The sequence below is a fragment of the Drosophila montana genome, unplaced genomic scaffold (genome assembly GCF_035044405.1).
Source record: "Drosophila montana isolate Dmon_TW-CO22-7 unplaced genomic scaffold, ASM3504440v1 contig_3200_1, whole genome shotgun sequence".
NCBI lineage: Eukaryota > Metazoa > Arthropoda > Insecta > Diptera > Drosophilidae > Drosophila > Drosophila montana.
Window position 1 is genome coordinate 639427 of NW_026998080.1, and position 17567 is coordinate 656993.

A 17567-nucleotide genomic window follows, 5' to 3' on the forward strand; every position below is an offset into this window, starting at 1 on the left:
ATTTGAAAAGCTTTAACAAAATATTTACAGCATTTTGTGGTCAAATTAAAAAGGGTGTCGAACGGAAACTCAAAAGCACAAAGAAAAAATATACAAACCCATTTGTCATATTAAGTATTGAGATGAAATTATAGATAAATTCAAGACATGGAAAACAAATATAAAATAAATCAAGTTGTGTTTTTAGAAATTAGAGTTGCTTTTGTTTTTTTTTTATTTAAATTTTTAACGTTCGGATTTTTACACATAAATATAGAAATAAAAAAGAGTTGATAGCAAAAATTGGCTTAATAACTACTATATTCATAATATCATGCGCACACATGATTGTTATTTTTAAGAAATTTTGAAAAACTCAAATTGCCAATCTCATCTGCATAAACTACCTGACATTTTACAACTTCGACTTGGTTTCCTACACACAACACTCAAAAAACAACGAAAGTCAATGATAATTAAAACTTATAAATTCATGTTTTCAAAAAGAAATTCGCACATTGCTCTGAAAAAAATAGTAAAAAACAAATTGTTATAAATTTAATTTAAATATTTTCTTAACAATTTTGTGTTTCACATCGATTTCTTCTTGCAAGCTACTCATTACTACGCTTTTGTTTATTTCTGTTTGTGTCTGTCTGTGTAGTAATTTTTCTTTTTCTCTTTGTGTTACCTACAACAAACAATTTAGATGCAATATGCTTAATGTTCAATTTACTAAATAGCAACAGCAGCAGCCGACTGATCATGAATTTGTTTGGTTATTCTTCAAAATGTTCTGTTATTGCATGCTTGGCAACATAACACAGCTTTGTCTTAAACAAAATTGAGCAGTTTAAACGCGTTATATATTTTATAATTCATGTTCAATCGGAAGCTGCTAATCGCCATTTAGTAAATGTTTAAGTTACATAATTACTAGGTCAAATTGTTTTGCTTGAATTATTAATAGCTAATGTACATGTGTAATGTATATATATATATATCCATGTGTATTATTTGTTATACAATACATTTCTATTTAGTGTGTTCCTATGTTGTTTGTGTGTGTGTGTGTGTGAGTGTGTTGGAGTTTTTTTTTGTTTTTGAATTGTTTATCGTTGGTTAGTTGGTTCCATCTGTTGTTATAGTTGTTGTTTTTGAATTTAGTTTCAGTTTAAGAGTTTAGCGCAGCAATTTGACTTAAAAGTAATCCGTTCGGTTTTGATATATGTATGCAGCAAACAATTAATCGTGGGCTGTTGACTATATACTTTAGTACTCTTCGTCCTCTGGTGGTGCATCGTCTGGTGGCGCAAAGCCATCCTGTGGTGCCAAAACAAATTGATTATGCAAGTTGTTGAATTCAGAAAGAATCTCTCGCTTACCTCAGTTGCATAGAGTATGTCCAAAATCTTTTGAACTAACTGAGCTGGTTCTGCCTCATCGGCTTCCTGGCAACTGTGCGGAGAGTTGCGGACACATTAATAAAAGTAAATATTTGTACAGAATCAACTTACAGTATTTCAATGTCGCGCAGCTTTGAGAAGTAGAAGTCACGCTCCTTTTCCAGACCCTCCAGATTTAAACGCATATCCATAACCTTTGGAAGGCGACATGAACAAACAAAAAAAATGAATACTGTTGATGCTTACTACCTCTACCTGTGGACGAACCTGACTGGACAGCTCCTCAATCTGATGGTTCGATTGCGCACCAGCCGAATCGTTCTTCTTAACGGCTCCCGTGGTGCCGACCGTCATTCTATTCGGTGGTGTCGCATTGTTCGTGCGTGGGGGCACCTTAGAGACTGCTTGGATTGGATAAACAAAATAAAAATAAGAAAAAGCGGAAAGATAGAGGTTAGTTTATACCCATCATATATATCTTCTATATGCACGGTTAGCTTAAAGAAAATGGGTCTAGATTAATTATTTAACAAACGTGAAGCACGTCAAATGGCTGGCGTTCAAATTGTCGCTTTGTTGTGTTTCATTTTGTAGAATTTGTGCATTCAGTTTTGTTAAATTATAGAGTTAACTATGAGTGGGTGATAGTAGTTGTATAAGATGGATTAGATGAACAAATTTGTACATAGATGTGTATGTCTGGTTATGATCGGGTTATGATGGTTGGTTAAAAGGTGGTGTGGTGTCGACTGCGAAACTCTAAACCAAACCAAGAGAACCTACTGGGCTTTGTGGCTGTCGTTGTTGCTGCTGCTGGTCGTGTCGCTGCCGCCGTTGGCACACGCCTGTAGGAGCTGGCGACGCCGCCGCTGCTTGTGCCTGGCAGAGATTTAGCAGCACCGGAGCCGAAGCCCATCGGTGCACCTTCGCGTACAGCGCTGGCATCATAATCTCTGCCATCGTAATTGGCGTCGAAGAACTTTTTGAACCATTGTAAAAATTCAAAATTATCTTGGAAGCGACCCTTTATCAATTTGTCAATGGGTATTATCTAAAAGTAAAATGTGTGAGAGTGAGAGAAAGAGAATAATATGCAGTGTACTTGAATGGAATGAGGAATAAACAACCAAGAGCAGGAGAATGCGACAGTTTAAACAGAACAAATTAAATTTAAAACGAAACAAAATTAACCAAAAAATAAAAGAACAAAAAAAATAAATGCAATCAAATTACATATATGAGAAAAATGTGCACACTAAAACAAGAGACTAACAAACAACTCAAGAGACGATGTGTTTGCGGGTGTGTGTTGTGTTGTGTTTTGTTCTGTGTGAGTGTGCGTGTTTGTTGAGTGCTGGGATGTGTGTGTGCACAACCATATGTCAATGTTTAGTGGTGTTTGTGTGTGCCTTTTGTGGTATGCAGCGTTTTTTTGGGGTTTGGTCTACGCTTCCGCGTGCTTCACGTTCGCTTTTTGTTTTTTGCCCAGACACACAGAAGATTATAAAATGATAGAAAACAAATAACACTCGCATACAGCGACTATCACCGTCACCAGCTTCTTTTTTAACATCATTAACAATCTCATATTCTTCCGCAATGTTCTTCATGGAGCCCATACCAGTTTGGCTGCGTATTGCTGCAGTGCGAACATTATTCACCGCCGACTGGTGGTGGTGGAGTAGCGGCTGCTGATGATGCCCCTGCTGCTGCTGCTGATGCTGCTGCTGCTGCTGTGGCCGGCGGTGCATCGTATGCAGCTCGGTGCTGCTGCTGCCCACACCACTGCCCGTATGGCTGCCTCCGTTGCCCAGCTTGATGCCGTTACGTTGAGCCAATGGATCATATTCACGTCCATCATAATTGGCATCGAAAAACTTCTTGAACCATTGCAGAAATTCAAAATTGTCTTGGAAACGTCCCTTAATAAGCTTATCAACTGGTATTATCTGTTGTTGTTGTTGTTGATGATATTGTTGTTGTGATTGTTTGCCAGCAGTTGTTGTTGTTGTTGATTTGTAACGGAAATGTCAGTTAGTTACGCACAATATTAAAATTAAGCTTTTAAACAGTGTACATAAAAGTTCTCGCATATCCAAACCCTACGAACTCTCAACAAACTTTGATAATAAAAACAAAATTTAAAATTAATTTAATGGCTCGAAGCAAAATGATGACATTCATCATTATTGATATTATATTGTTCGTAGCATAAAACAACCCGTAATTCAAACCTCTGCTTTAAAAACATTTCAATTTTTAATACAGTATTCAAATTTCATACAAATATTTCATTTTTGCAGGCTCATTTATATAACAACCATTTGTTACAGTAGAACAACAACTTTTTTAACGTCTTCTACAATGGAGTTTAGTCTAGAAACTAAAGGACCACAATGGGGTTGCTCTATGGAGCCTACAAATTATTGCCTTATTTTTAAAGCCATTAACACGTGATCAATGTGTGCACAAAAGGATCATCACAACACACACAGCGCTGAGCTATTAAATTATCAAAAAATTTGTACGTGTGCAAAAAAAAATGTAAATCATAGAGAAATAACTTTAACTCAAGCATAAACAAATTGGATTAAATTGAAGGAGTTACTAAAATGGATGCAATAGCTAGCGGCATAAACAATTTTTACCTTATCGACCGACATCTTTTTGAAGCCCGCCTGCAAGATCTTAAAGTTCTGTATGTACTCATGCTCCAGATTTGTGCGGAATTTGACACGCTTGACGGGCACTGAATTTGGGAACAACATGTCCATGAACTGACAGTAAGCGGCGCCTAAATATGGACAATTGTATATATAATCATTAAAGCATTTGATCATTGAACGCTGCCGAAGGTCAGACTTACCCGTGCAAAGTTCCTCAATTTTGGAGAATTGCGATTGGAGGCAATCGTTCACCCAGGCCAGCATGTCGTGACGGGACAAATTCTCTGACGTCACATTTGTGGAGTATACGTTAACAGCCATATCTCTGTAGTCTGCTCTCTTGTTGCTCGTTGCTGCAAAACAACACGAATGAACAAAATTCATTTAATATCAAACAAAAAATACAAATAAGGAAAGGTGTGTGGGTGTGGCTAAAGCTGTTAATTATGGTTGGGCTTATAATTGTTCCATATTTTCTGTGTGTGTGCGTTGAAGCGTCGCACATGTGCGTGCCTTCAATATCAAGATCATGATAATCACACACAGAAAACAACTATCAAATGCAACAGCCAACAGCGGCATGCAGCATGTGGCATGTGGCATGCAGTTGATTGTTATTGGCACGAGAGTCAGACATATATATGTGTGTACATGAAAGTAGTCCGCTGCCTTTTCCTTTTAATTGTTTATTCGCCAGATTGCCAAATGTTTTCAACTAATTGCCCATTCGGAATTCGACTATGCGCAAGCTGCGGTGAGTAAGTTTTTCTAACTCATTTTTGTTCGATTTTTAGACAATTGGATGGTTCTATACATACGGTTATACATTATATTTGTTGTTATAATTCTTGATAAACTTTTTGTTTTGTTTTTTTAACTAAATTTTTTTTTTCAAAATTTTCGTTTAGTTACGTTTAGTTATGATAGAATTGAAACAACACTTTTGAATAAAACAGAGGAAGTCAAGATCAGGGCCTACTCCAAACATGATCCAACACCCACTCAGCTTAGCAAATAAGCGCAAAGCTTCAAACTATTTTAAATAAATTGTTTTATTATGCTAATTAGGTATATACCATGTTTATACAGCTGCCTATTATCGTGACTATCAAATTTATAGTCTTAAGAGATATCAACGATCAATCGATAAGGGGGAAGCGCCCTATAAATGAACTAATCGAAAACTATTTCTTACCACATGCTTAAAAATAATCTATAGCAATAATTGGGTGCTAAACTACAGAATGTGGAACCTTATCAAAACCTGCTGCGTTTACAAATACATATCAATTAAATTGTTGTTCGACCAGAAGATAATTTGCACCTAGCAGGTCTGTTCTATGAAATAGTTTGTACCCAACAGGATATTCTTCACAACTTTATATTCTAAATACTGAAGATTAAGATTTTATTATAAGCAAAACAAAACTTTTAAAATTGACACACATAAACGATGAATTATAATAAACAAAGCAATATCTGCAAGCCTTCCTTAAATTCCTGAGAATCGCGCAGAGGGCGATATTTAAAAAAGGAATTAACGAATGTTTGAAAATTACTGCGCAAGAGAAGCGCCTTACTTGAATTTTTGAGAATCGCACAGAAGGGCTATATTTAAGGAATTAATAACGATTGCTTGAAAAACTGAGAAGAGAGCTGTCAGAGATCTTTTCATTGCTTGCTCCTTTTGAGGCGAGAAAGAAGTCAGGGCGTAGTAAGGGCGTTAAAGACTTGGATAGGTCAAGAGTACACAGCTAGCAGATACCCTGTAAACAGGCCTCAGTTGCTTTACCAACATATTTACTTTTAAAGAGATATTTTTATAAACCTTTTAAATAAGACCCGTTTTCACAATTTGCGTAGACAAAAACCTCAGTCGAAACGCACTATTTAATGTAATTGCAGATAACTTTTCTTTTTCTTCTTGAGACGCTTCTAAGCTCCAGAAAACTTAAGAGAGCGTAAAATGCAAGCGACATGCAAACGCGCCCGCCAAGACACAATGAGGCAAAATTAAAATTGGAGTAAAAAAAAAAAACGAAAAACAAATAAAGTACAACAAACGGAATATAAAACAACAACGCACAAGTAAAATGTGGCGATAGCAGCGCAATCCGTGCGAGACTGGAGCCAACGAACAATGAACTTGGACTGTGGCTGCGACTGCGATTGCTACTGCGACTGCGGCGGCGGCTGCTGCCGTTGGGCGGCGGTTTGTCAACGGTTCGCTGCCGACGCTCTTGATGCTGCTTGAGCAGAGCCAGCTCTTAGTCAACGGCTGCAGCAGCGGCAGCCTTTAAGGCATTTGGCATTATCAAGAGCAGAAAATAAAGAAAAACATGACCAATGCCGCAACGTGGGCCACACAGAGAACTAAAGAACACACGTTGATAAAGAAAATTGATTCAGCCGGCATTTGGTTGGACGCCACCGAAATGTGCCTATAAATATCAGGCCATAGCTCCAACTGAGTGCGTCTCGCTCTCTCCCTCTCTTTCTCTCTCTGTGTGTGTGTTTGTGTGGAAATTTCGCCACGTTGTAGCTTAGTGTGGCAAGTGCATTGAACCCGAAAAAAGGGCGCGCTGCGATATAAACTGAAGTTGGAGCAAACTGCCGGAACTTTATACAAATGCGAGTTACAATACCCTTATCACAAGGGGCATTATATTTTTGTCACAAAGTGTGTAACGCATGGGAGACACCTCCGTGCCCATAAAGTTTAGACATTCTTGGATAATATTAACAAACAAGTCGATTTATAGCTACAGGTTCGGATGCCTGTATCATAGGAGCAAGTTCTTGTTTTAAGAACAATTTGTTTTCCAGATTTCTTAACCAAGCTGTCTAATTACGACCAGCTTAACTAGGCGCCTTAAATAAAGGACAAATCTAACCAACATCGGAGTACAACATGAAATACATTCTATGGAAACAATCTGAATATACATTTTTATAATTATTACAACTATTCCTCACATCTGTTATATGTCTGCAAGGGTATTTAATCTGCGGCAACTCAGGTCTTTTTTTCCTTCAGCTGTGTTCCGTATTGTTGCAGTTGCTGTTGTTGTTGTTGTTTATTGATTGAAGTGCGCCAACTATGGCAGGCAAAACTGCCCCAAATACACAACAAGTTGAAAACTCATAACGGGGGATTTGTTTTGTTTGCCATGTCGATGGCTGATGATAAGTGTGTGCATGTGCGCGGGGGTGTTTGATTGAAGTGTGCGGGTCTGTGTGTGTGTGTGTGTGTGTGTGTGAGCTGCAGCGGAAGTTGTGGCAAACGGCACGTCGTTGCCAACTAATTAAACGCAACTACAGCACAGAGCGAACTACTCATAAGCTGAGTCTTCGATATATATTTAAACTACTTTACGATATAATTATCGGCATCGATCAACGGATTGTCATAATTAAGTATCGATCTTTGCTCATGAAAGCAAAAGCTGTTAGCTGCATACCCCACCTAGACACACGCATACATGTTCGTTTGTGTGTGTCTGTGCCTCTGCGCGCTTCGAACTGATCTGTGAATGTGTGAAAAAGCCGGCAAGTTTTGTGAGAGCGTCGGCGTTGGCGTTCGCGTCAAAGCCGCTAGCTCAGCAATTTTAATGAAGCCAATAAAATAAAAAAATAGTAGCCAGCTAAAAGACAACAAGCCAAGGCGTTCGAACCTGAACAACTATCAGTAAGACACACGCACGCACACACACACTCGTGAATGGACAACAATGTGCGGGGGTTGACAGATAGACCACATAACGAGTTGACACACAGGCGATGACGTCATGCAAATAAATTGGAATTGGCAGATACTAATACAAAAGCAACACCTGAGCACAGGAAATGCAAGCAAAAAAAATTGTGGCAACACTCGTCAGGCTTAAAATGCATTTCGGTTGCGGCAGGTAGAAATGTTGAGTGGCAAAATAAAAAAAAGACGGTAACGGCATCGACTCGACAGATTAGCCGCAAAGGCCTGACGATTTGTAATTGCAATGCGGCAGTGGAATTTTTATGGCTGTTCCTGTTGCAAGCGCACAGCAGGCAGAAGCCACACACACACACGCATGGTAACAGGCAGCAACACGCACACATTTTATTTTTGGGCGCACACGCACACACACAAAAGACGCACAGACGCCTGCAACACACGGGCGACATTTAAATGCGTACAACAGGGATATGTGTGTGTGTGACTCGAGTCTCACACATACAGCTGCATCGTTGCGCATCATGTACAGATATTTTCTCCTACTTTTGTGCTCAAGTGTGCACTTGAAGTTTTCGGCAAGGCTATTTTAAAATCGCCACATACACGCGCAACTCTCGCATTTTTTTTTGCCGTTGAACTTTCTTTTCTGCTGACGCTACTTCTAGATTTTGCCATGCACACACTCAAGATGGAGCTAAAAAAACGCTGAGAAAGAGCCGCCTTAGCCGCAACATTCACCATCACGCACACACAGAAACACATTAATATATATGTATATATACACTTGAATATATGCTATGCCGCTGATTCACTTCCCTGACTCTTTGTGCACTCACCTATTTAATTACAATTTTTGTGATTGATGATTGAATTTAAACCGTACTTTTTACTATTTCAACGTTTTTAACGACAAAGGAAACCCAAATTCTATGACGAACCGTTTTCACGTAGTGTTGTCGACTGCTCGCCCCAGTGTTGCGAAAGCAATATTGTTTAGTGTTGACAATGCATGCAAATGTAATGCTCATGTTAAGGCGCTGTTAAGTGCTTGCGTCCCCCTGTTTATTAAGCGGAATCGATGTCGATAAATCGATACGCCAACATTTTGAATGTTCAGTTTCGGTCTGTTTTATTTAAATTTGAAAAACTTGGGCCATGCCCTTGTTTTTTTTTTTATGTATTTAAAATATGACATATTCACAAGGAAAACATTTCGCTTAACACTAATAAATGCAACAGTTACAACAATTTTGAACATTAAATGCCCACAAATGCACAAATTCTCCCTTCATAGCTTGATATCATGTTTTTCTACATGCGGAAAACGCCGAACTTTGTGTCATGTCCGGCGTTATTAAGAGCTGCCTTCAGGCTAAGGCCCAGCACTTGTCGGGTATTCGCCGGATCAATGATGCCATCATCCCACAAACGTGCTGTGCTGTAGTAAGGCGAGCCCTCCCGTTCAAACATTTCCACAATGGGCGTTTTAATTTTCTGCGCCTCCGCCTCGCTGAAATCCTTGCCAGCCCGTTTGCGCTGATCCTCTGTGATCTGGGCCAACACATTGGCTGCCTGGACGCCGCCCATCACAGAGATGCGTGAATTGGGCCACATGTAGAGGAACCTCGGCGAATACGCGCGTCCACACATCCCGTAATTCCCAGCTCCATAGGATCCGCCAATAATAACCGTAAATTTGGGCACATTAGCACAGGCCACGGCTGTGACCATTTTGGCGCCATTCTTGGCAATGCCGTTGGCCTCTGCATCGCGTCCCACCATGAAGCCTGCAGAGGAACAAAACAAGCTGCTAAAAGATCAAGATATAGATGGACCTACTCACCCGTTATGTTCTGCAGGAAGACAAGCGGTATTTTGCGCTGCGCACACAGCTGTATGAAATGTGCGCCCTTCAGTGCACTCTCCGAGAAGAGTACACCATTGTTGCCCACAATGCCCACGGTACGGCCATAGAGCTTGGCAAAGCCACAGACCAATGTCTCGCCGTAGAGTTTCTTGAACTCCGTGAAGCGGCTGCCATCGACAATGCGTGCAATCACATCGCGCACATCAAAGCTCTTGGTCAGATTGGGACCCACAATGCCATAGAGTTCGCTGGGGTCGTAGCGCGGCTCCTCGACAGCGCCCACAGCAGCCGGTGTGGCCACACGGAAGTTCTGCTGACTGGAGTGCTGGAGCTGGTCGTTGTACGCATTAGTCGCATCCAGATTCAAATTGCTGACTATCTGGCGGGCCAGGTACAACGCATGCTCATCATCCACCGCATAGTGATCCGTTACGCCGGAGGTCTTGCAATGCAGATCGGCGCCACCCAAATCCTCGGCAGACACCTCCTCGCCTGTAGCCGCCTTGACCAGCGGTGGTCCGGCCAAAAAGATGGTGCCCTGTCGCTTCACAATGATGCTCTCATCGGCCATGGCCGGCACATAGGCGCCGCCGGCTGTGCAGCTGCCCATGACGACGGCAATCTGTGGTATGCCCTGCGCCGACAGGTTCGCCTGATTGTAGAAAATGCGACCGAAATGCAGCTTGTCGGGAAACACTTCCGCTTGGCGCGGCAAATTTGCACCGCCGGAGTCGACCAGATAAATGCAGGGCAAGCGATTCTCCTGGGCAATTTCCTGTGCTCGCAAATGCTTCTTAACGGTAATGGGATAATAGCTGCCGCCCTTGACCGTCGCATCATTGGCCACCACAACGCACTCTGTGCTGTGGGTATAAAAATCTAATTAAACAATTGTGTAAGTGTGGATTTTGGAGACTAACCCGCACACACGTCCCACGCCGGTGACAATGCCGCCCGAATTGACCAGCTCATCGCCGTAGAGCTCATGCCCAGCCAGCGTGCTTAGCTCCAGGAAGGGTGAGCCCCTGTCCAGCAGCAAATTAATGCGCTCGCGTGCCAGCAGCTTGCCGCGCGATGTGTGACGCTCGATGGCCTTGGCGCCGCCACCTGTTAACACCTGGCTGGTCAGCTGACGCAGCTGCGCGACCAACTTGCTCATCTCGTTGGCATTGTCCTGTCGAATATAGAGTATATGTACCTAGGTCTTCATAGATCAAACATCTGTTTATACCTTGTACTCGGCCGATTGCTTATCAATGTCGCTGCTCAGCACAGTCGCCTCGCCCAGGTGCAATAGACGCGTTTGGCTGCGCAACAGCTGCTTGGCCATGGAATGCCGCAGCATTTGAGTCAATGGTAGCTTCAGCATTGTTTATGGCAGCGGAGGTGTTTTTTTTAAATGCAATAAATAAGTGGAATTTGTCGAGTTTAAAGATCACAGATAATGGCAAAACGCTGTTACGTCAGGTGTGGCGGCGTGTGTGTGCAAGCTCTGGCCACACTCCGCAACACGATCAGCTGTCAAAGTGCAAGCAGCGCCATCTGTTGTTAAAATGTTCTAGTTGGCGATTCGCTTAAAGTTGATAAGCTAATCAGACGAGCAAAAGTGTATAAGAAAAGGAAAAATGAAAAATTTTCACCGCCGATGTTTTAATACTCTTCCATATTAGCTGTTAATAAATAGTTTTTCACACAAGAACTTTGTAGACTTTGGTAAATTTTATTAGCTGCAACGCACTATTTTAGTTATTAATTTTTGAATTGAACTTGTGATAACGCATTTTTTTCATACAACAATTAGGAAAACGACATACATTCATTAATAAATGGTATATATAGGTATAGATAAGTTGCTATGCTAAAAGGTTCTGCGAACATGTTAAACGTGATTGTGCACGGCGCTCTAATGTCTATCAGATACGTTCATGTAAACATATATATAAATAGGATATCTGTTAAAACACCACTAATAGTTGTAATATAATAATAAGTTAAGTTGTTAACGCTGCTAAACAATCACATGACAAAACATAAACATTCGCTTACTTAATTTATTAGCTATTGAAAATGTTTTCTTTAAAATATATAGTATGTGTATGTATATATATAATCTATATGTAGTTAATTTAGATATTGTAGATATTTTCCAAAAAATTGTACTACAAAAATATAACATACGCCCGGGCCGTCGCATCCGCTCTATTCTGTACTTCCTTCCGTGTGTGATATTTTTATTAGATTATTATTATTTCTCTTTTGGCTTACTTAATTTTAATTTTGTGTAGCTTCAACTTAAAGCCCAGCACCTCGCTTAGCACGCCCGATAGCGCCGATAGGATGACCACCTTGATGGTTGTAAAAAGATATGGATTGGCACTGAGACCAGAGATCTTGAATGGCGTTTCGAGCTCCTTTAATAGATCAGCGGCCAATTTTAGCACACTATTTGAGACCATTAATTCCTCCTTCTTCTTAGGTTTTTGTTCGATTTGCAAATACAAATTGATTTGTTCGGTGATTAGCACCGATACGCTCCGATATTTATGCTGTATCTTCTGACCGAGGGTCATGAAGCGCAGCAAATAGATGCCAATGGTAATGGACCAAATGAGCGCCTCCAGTGTCAAATGTGTGTGCAAATTCACCGAATCCTTGAGCCACTCAACGCTGAGAAAGGCCAACAGCAGCAGGGTGACTATAAATGCGGCCGATACAATGATATCCACCGAACGCTGCGGACCGCGTTTCTGTAGGGCATTTAAATAAGTAAGTAGTTAAAATATGAATCGGTTCAAGGTGTGTAAATTGGGTCTACCTTCAAGTAGGAGCGCACGCTCAGCCAGGTCTTGATGTTGCGCACCTTGTTGAGCCGAAAGTGGGGCAGATTCGACTTACGGGCGCGACGTGAGGAAGTCAGATGTGAAAATAGCTTGGCATACAAAAAACTAAAAAACGCGAATGTATGAGAAAACGTGCGATAATTATATAAAGAACGCGTCAATTTACCGCTGCTTAAAGGTGCGCTCCGCCACAGCAAATATCATGAACAATATTAGCGTCAGGCACAGGCGCTGCACAAAGCCCAGCGCCAACACGGTTCGCTCCCACTGCTCCTCGCCAAAGGCAAAGCCCAAGAGTGTAAAAAACGAGGACGATGACTTCTCCCACAACAGCTGCGGCATATAGAAATAGCTTATCTCGCTGGCCTTATCCGCATCAATTGTGATCTGCAAGTATAGGTTTAATTAAGCACGAAGATGTTTTGCCATGCCCAGCACGTACCTCGCATAGCCGACAGAATGTGGGTATCAGCGTCAGTAGGAATGAGAAAAAGACGCCTATGTAAATGTAATCATTGGTCACGCCCAGCGAATCGACGCGCTCAATAATGCAGGAGGCTATCTCCAGCACAGACATTTGAGCCTTTTTCGCATCGCGTTGATCCCAAATGGTGCAGCTAACTGGGGTGAAGAGATGACGATGATTAATTAAAATAAATCAATCTAGATAATAATAAATATCTATTTAATTTTAAATCAGTTTGTTTTCGGTAAAATACGTTTTCATTAATTTCATATATATAATTTGGGATGGACCCAAAATAAATTGAACTGGATTAGAAACGCTTTTTCACAAAGGAAAGTGGAATTTCGGAAAAGTTCAAATTACGTCTCAAATGAATCCCCGCAAAATGAAATTGAGGATGAGACGGACTGATCCTTACAACATTCCACTTCCATTTTCTACAAATGGAAGTGGAAACATCTCTTTGTCTTGTCGGAGGAGTTTTCCCAAAAACAGCGCCGAATCTTACTACTGGAAAATCTTCAGCAGCCAAGTTTGGTTTAAGCTGTACATTGATCATCAATCAAGCAGTCAATCAGTCAGTCAGTCATTCAATTGGGACACAACTTACTGCGATCCATGCTGCTGTGCGGATTGAGTATGGTTGTGGGTGTTATGTCCAGCTCTGGAATCTCCTCATCGCTGCATGGCTGATGCTTATAGCCGCCATCGGATTGTTCCAACTCGGATGTATAGCTGCAATCTTCACTGTTGGTGGTCACGCCCAGCCAATCGGTGGCTGATGTATTGCACTCTTGTGTGCCAGCCGATGCGGGACTGGATATAATATCCGCATCGTCACATTCATCGGACTCTGCACAGCTGCTCGTGGATTCATGGGTGACTTTTTCAGTTGACGGCGCATTGGTGCTTCCGCCGCCGTTGGTGTTATTGCTGCCGCCCACATTTAGGCGCAGGCGCAGATGTGTGGCGGGCGGTGAAATGACAGTGGTTGTGGCGCTGCCACTTACAACATTGGTTACATTGGGAGAATGATTGTTATCCTCGCCACTGGAGCTTTTATTGTTCAGGCTCTCGAAGCCATCGTCTTCGCCAATGCTGCGACGTGCCTTGTAATTTGGATCCAAGCATGCGCCACTCGGCGCTGGCCCGTTGCTCAGCTCAATGCTAGACGAGGGCAGCTCGTTCTGATCGAATGTGGCATAGATTTGGATGGGCGTATGCCAATTGACATTGCGCTTCTTATGCGGACTGTCAGGTGCAGCATTTGCCACCTGTCTGAGATCGTACAGCGGCTCGCTGACCGTTGTGCTATCCGCTGCAGCTGCTTGATGATGATGTATGGTTATGGCAGTTGTGGTTGGGAAGGTCTCCTCGCTGGGTATTGGGCTGCAATTGCAGGGCATTAAATCTGAGCTGGCTTCGGTGTTCAGAGGAGTCAGTTTGCTACGTCGCGCGCTCAATGAATGATTGCTGCTGGGCTGTGAAATATCCGTTTCGGCTTGGCGCAGGCTGTGCAATAAAATAATAATTGATTCGAGTATAATTATGATTATTTATACGCTCTACTTGCCGCACAAACTTTTTGCGTCGCCGCAATCGCTGCTCTCTGGGCGCATTCGGTTTATCACCAAAATTGCACATGGAAAAGCGACGCAATTTGTTTTTGTTGCTGCCGCTCGGCGACATATTTGTTGCCACAATCTGCGAGTGTATTAAACTAATCAACAAACTAAGCGCACAGGGTATTAGCAGCGCACTAAGCAGATCGGCACTCTCCTCCGAGTGCTGCTTATCATCGACGGCAACCGTGGCCACATCATCGACAACAGTTGTATTCTTTTCCTGATCGTAGACCAACGGCGCCAGGCGATTGCTGTGCATGATGTATATGGCCCAATTGATCAGTTGTGTGATGTACAGGCAGAGTATAAAGCCGAAGGCATTGGGAGTCGTCTGCTTGACCCACCATTGTGCGTAGAGGGGCAGCAAAAGGTAGCGCAGAATAGCCAAACGTATGACAGTGAGCAGAGTTTGTTTTGGTTTTGCTTTGGGAAATGTGGAGCCTGTTTGAAAACAAAATAAATAAGATGAATCAAGGCTTTACAGGGTGTGGTATAAGCTAACGCACCTCGCACCAGATCTACATCGATGAGTTCTGTCTTGAGTTTGGTGTTCTTCAAATTGATGCTATTGAAGCCATCCAAAATGCGCTGTTCGACTGTTTTCTCCCATTCTTGTTTATCATAGGTGCCGATTCGTTTCTGGTACCTACAAAAAAAAACAACAAAACATTAATCAAAAGTGTGTCAAATAGATGTGATGCAATTGCTTACCATGCGACAATTTCATCCAATTTCATAGTAATAATGACATACAAGCCGCTAAATTGTCATGCGCCCTGCTGAAAATTGAGCAAGATAAAGATTTTTATTCAACTCTTAATAAATTAGACATACAAGCAGCTTTAACTGGGTTGACAATTGAATTCTGACTGAACAATGAGCGGGTTTTTCCTACAATTTTCCTTATAGAGCCGTCTAGGGTATTTTTCTACAGTAAAACTTTATTTTGTTCTTTAAACTAGCGATTTTGAACAGCTGCAGGTATGTTTATATTTTAAACTGGTTTCTAGTTAAACAAGCCGGGCTTAAGCACACGTTCTAGTTGACAAGAAGCAAATGATATCTTTTAATTACTACATTTAATGATATATGGGCTTTAGTGGCAGGTTTCTGATAAAGACCCTGGGCATTTCTTATAAAAATAAAACATTTTCTTCTGCTTCAAATATCAAATACCCTTGCAATTGAATTGCAGCAATGTAAGTATGTGATATAAACAACTGGTGCCGGATATGATTATAAACAAACAAGAAAGCAGAGTTCTTGGCGAACATTAAATACGCTTGCGGGCATAAAGCAGATGTGGGATATATTTTTGTATACACAAGTTTCGACGGGTCGTTCCAATGGGACATATCATATCATATATCATAACAATTACTGTTTCTATAACAGCTATATGATATATTATTTCGATGCTAATCAGATTTTGCACATACGGTGGGAGCAGACTAAAGATCGTAATTGCTGAGTATACTAAATCGACTATATATATATAAACTCATATATATATATGATACCTAAGAGGCTTTGTCTGTAATGTGTTACGTACTTGGGGCCCATATTACAATACCATATACCCTATCAAATATAACGAATTACAATACCATATACCCTATAAAAAATCACGAATTCTACCTAACTTTTGACAGAGCTGTCGGATTTGACTGCGAAAGTAAATTCATAATTTGCAACCGCACTGAATACACTCATTATGCATCACTTACTAAAATAGAGTATACAAATGTCGCCATGGCCATGGTGCAAAACAATAACAAAATTACATTTGCCAAAGCGTTGCAAGCAGCTGATAACTTTCACCTTCACATTGAAATGCGATAAAAAGCTTACAGCTGAAGAATAGCTGCGCTTATCAATGTCAATATTCTGCGCTAGTCATCAAATATCTTTTTATGTACATACAAAACTGCAACGAACTGCAAATCGAAGAAATCGCAAAAAAAATTTGTTTTGGCGTTTATTGCTTTGGTATGCGCGGCTGTCTGTGGCTGGGGCGCCTCGGCTGTGCCCACGAGTTCAAGGTGAACCGTTTATATGTGTACATTTGGACAGTTTTTGTTGAAATACATGTAAAACACGTAAAATCAATGCACTTTGCATTCATCGATTTGCACTTTACCTGAAAATGAACAAATTCGAATCGATTTTTATACGGTTCCAACAGGCGCGCGTTATCTTTAGACTGTTGGAGCGTTCCTTTCGTTTTTCTTAACGAGCTGAGACACTTGTTGTTTTTTATGTTTTAACTGTGAATTTAGCATGCACTACGCATACCAACGTTTGGTTGTTGGTGATTTGCACTTGCATTTACGGCCGAAACTATTAATTGACGGAATAGAGCTCGACGAGACGTCTTCCTCAAACAAAACTTGGGAGATATGTGTGCAGTGTGACCGAATTTTGAGAGCGAAAATATATCACATGGAACATGTCTACATATACGCTCAACAAACAGTATCGATAGCTGTATATCGTTTATTTTCAAATAAACGATTTCACGCTGGTATCGATATAAGCACTTTAAAAATTAATTTGCTGTTATTTTTACTTAACTGGCAAAAACGCATCAAACTAGAAATTTATGATGAGTTTTTACAAGATATAATAATTGTTATGATTAGATTATGATTGCTAGTGGTTATATGACTGTTAAATACAAATTAAACTCAAAAAACATATATTGCTAATTATTAAGATATTGTTCCTTACATATAACCGTTATTAAAAACACCTTTTTAAATTACTTAACCTCACTCTCTATTTTGTTTTTTTCTGTGATAACATTTGATTTATTTATCTATTTTGCTTTGACGTACATTGCTCTTGCACTTGCAATAGATCTTAGGTAAGAATTATATTGAACTCATCATTTGCATTTATAAATCAAAAATTATGATTTTGTTTTGCTTCACATGAGCGGCCATGTGCGCGCAGCTGTTGTGATTTAAATACATTTACGCATTTCACAATTGCTTTTTATAC

The 17567-nt window shown here is 40.8% G+C and overlaps 3 protein-coding genes across 20 annotated transcripts; all 3 read right to left on the reverse strand.

Annotated features, from left to right (window-relative positions):
* Positions 1 to 526: 526 nt before the first annotated feature.
* On the reverse strand, positions 527 to 8761 carry Eb1 (microtubule-associated protein RP/EB family member 1). Of its 17 annotated transcripts, none has more exons than XM_064687921.1 (8): positions 8603 to 8761; positions 4252 to 4404; positions 4034 to 4179; positions 2923 to 3334; positions 1632 to 1789; positions 1497 to 1579; positions 1364 to 1437; positions 527 to 1310 (listed from the first exon to the last, which is right to left on the reverse strand). In XM_064687921.1, the coding sequence occupies exons 2-8, from the start codon at positions 4370 to 4372 to the stop codon at positions 1252 to 1254; spliced, it is 1053 nt and encodes a 350-aa protein (XP_064543991.1). In that variant the 5' UTR covers positions 4373 to 4404; positions 8603 to 8761; the 3' UTR covers positions 527 to 1251. The 17 variants fall into 17 exon arrangements, with proteins under 17 accessions (XP_064543991.1, XP_064543992.1, XP_064543997.1 ...); XM_064687922.1 differs by lacking the exon at positions 8603 to 8761 and adding an exon at positions 6138 to 6159; XM_064687927.1 differs by lacking the exons at positions 2923 to 3334; positions 8603 to 8761 and adding exons at positions 2169 to 2436; positions 4870 to 5020 and having other exon boundaries at positions 1632 to 1786.
* A 132-nt stretch (positions 8762 to 8893) lies between these two features.
* On the reverse strand, positions 8894 to 11112 carry Mccc2 (methylcrotonyl-CoA carboxylase subunit 2). The gene is made up of 4 exons (XM_064687912.1): positions 10865 to 11112; positions 10554 to 10807; positions 9610 to 10496; positions 8894 to 9553 (listed from the first exon to the last, which is right to left on the reverse strand). The coding sequence occupies exons 1-4, from the start codon at positions 11000 to 11002 to the stop codon at positions 9078 to 9080; spliced, it is 1755 nt and encodes a 584-aa protein (XP_064543982.1). The 5' UTR covers positions 11003 to 11112; the 3' UTR covers positions 8894 to 9077.
* Positions 11113 to 11333: 221 nt separating this feature from the next.
* phtf (putative homeodomain transcription factor) lies at positions 11334 to 16971 on the reverse strand. 2 transcript variants are annotated; one of them, XM_064687911.1, is made up of 9 exons: positions 16705 to 16971; positions 15276 to 15340; positions 15071 to 15210; positions 14513 to 15005; positions 13550 to 14451; positions 12916 to 13094; positions 12640 to 12860; positions 12449 to 12578; positions 11334 to 12380 (listed from the first exon to the last, which is right to left on the reverse strand). In XM_064687911.1, the coding sequence occupies exons 2-9, from the start codon at positions 15299 to 15301 to the stop codon at positions 11895 to 11897; spliced, it is 2577 nt and encodes an 858-aa protein (XP_064543981.1). In that variant the 5' UTR covers positions 15302 to 15340; positions 16705 to 16971; the 3' UTR covers positions 11334 to 11894. The 2 variants fall into 2 exon arrangements, with proteins under 2 accessions (XP_064543981.1, XP_064543980.1); XM_064687910.1 differs by having other exon boundaries at positions 15276 to 15343.
* Between the last annotated feature and the right edge of the window lie 596 nt (positions 16972 to 17567).

What these genes read in the sequence shown, in the direction of transcription:
- Eb1 (XM_064687913.1), bottom strand. An exon ending in AATTGAGGAACTTTGCACGG is followed by an intron (nt 4,180 to 4,251) that starts GTAAGTCTGACC and finishes GTCCATATTTAG; the next exon opens with GCGCCGCTTACTGTCAGTTC. An exon ending in TTCGTCCACAGGTAGAGGTA is followed by an intron (nt 1,580 to 1,631) that starts GTAAGCATCAAC and finishes CGCCTTCCAAAG; the next exon opens with GTTATGGATATGCGTTTAAA.
- Mccc2 (XM_064687912.1), bottom strand. Translation starts at nt 11,002, where the DNA reads ATGCTGAAGCTACCATTGACTCAAATGCTGCGGCATTCCATGGCCAAG. An exon ending in AGCAATCGGCCGAGTACAAG is followed by an intron (nt 10,808 to 10,864) that starts GTATAAACAGAT and finishes TATATTCGACAG; the next exon opens with GACAATGCCAACGAGATGAG. An exon ending in CTTCCTGCAGAACATAACGG is followed by an intron (nt 9,554 to 9,609) that starts GTGAGTAGGTCC and finishes GTTCCTCTGCAG; the next exon opens with GCTTCATGGTGGGACGCGAT.
- phtf (XM_064687911.1), bottom strand. Translation starts at nt 15,301, where the DNA reads ATGAAATTGGATGAAATTGTCGCATG. An exon ending in TTGGATGAAATTGTCGCATG is followed by an intron (nt 15,211 to 15,275) that starts GTAAGCAATTGC and finishes TTTTTTTTGTAG; the next exon opens with GTACCAGAAACGAATCGGCA. An exon ending in GAGCGCACCTTTAAGCAGCG is followed by an intron (nt 12,579 to 12,639) that starts GTAAATTGACGC and finishes CGCGTTTTTTAG; the next exon opens with TTTTTTGTATGCCAAGCTAT.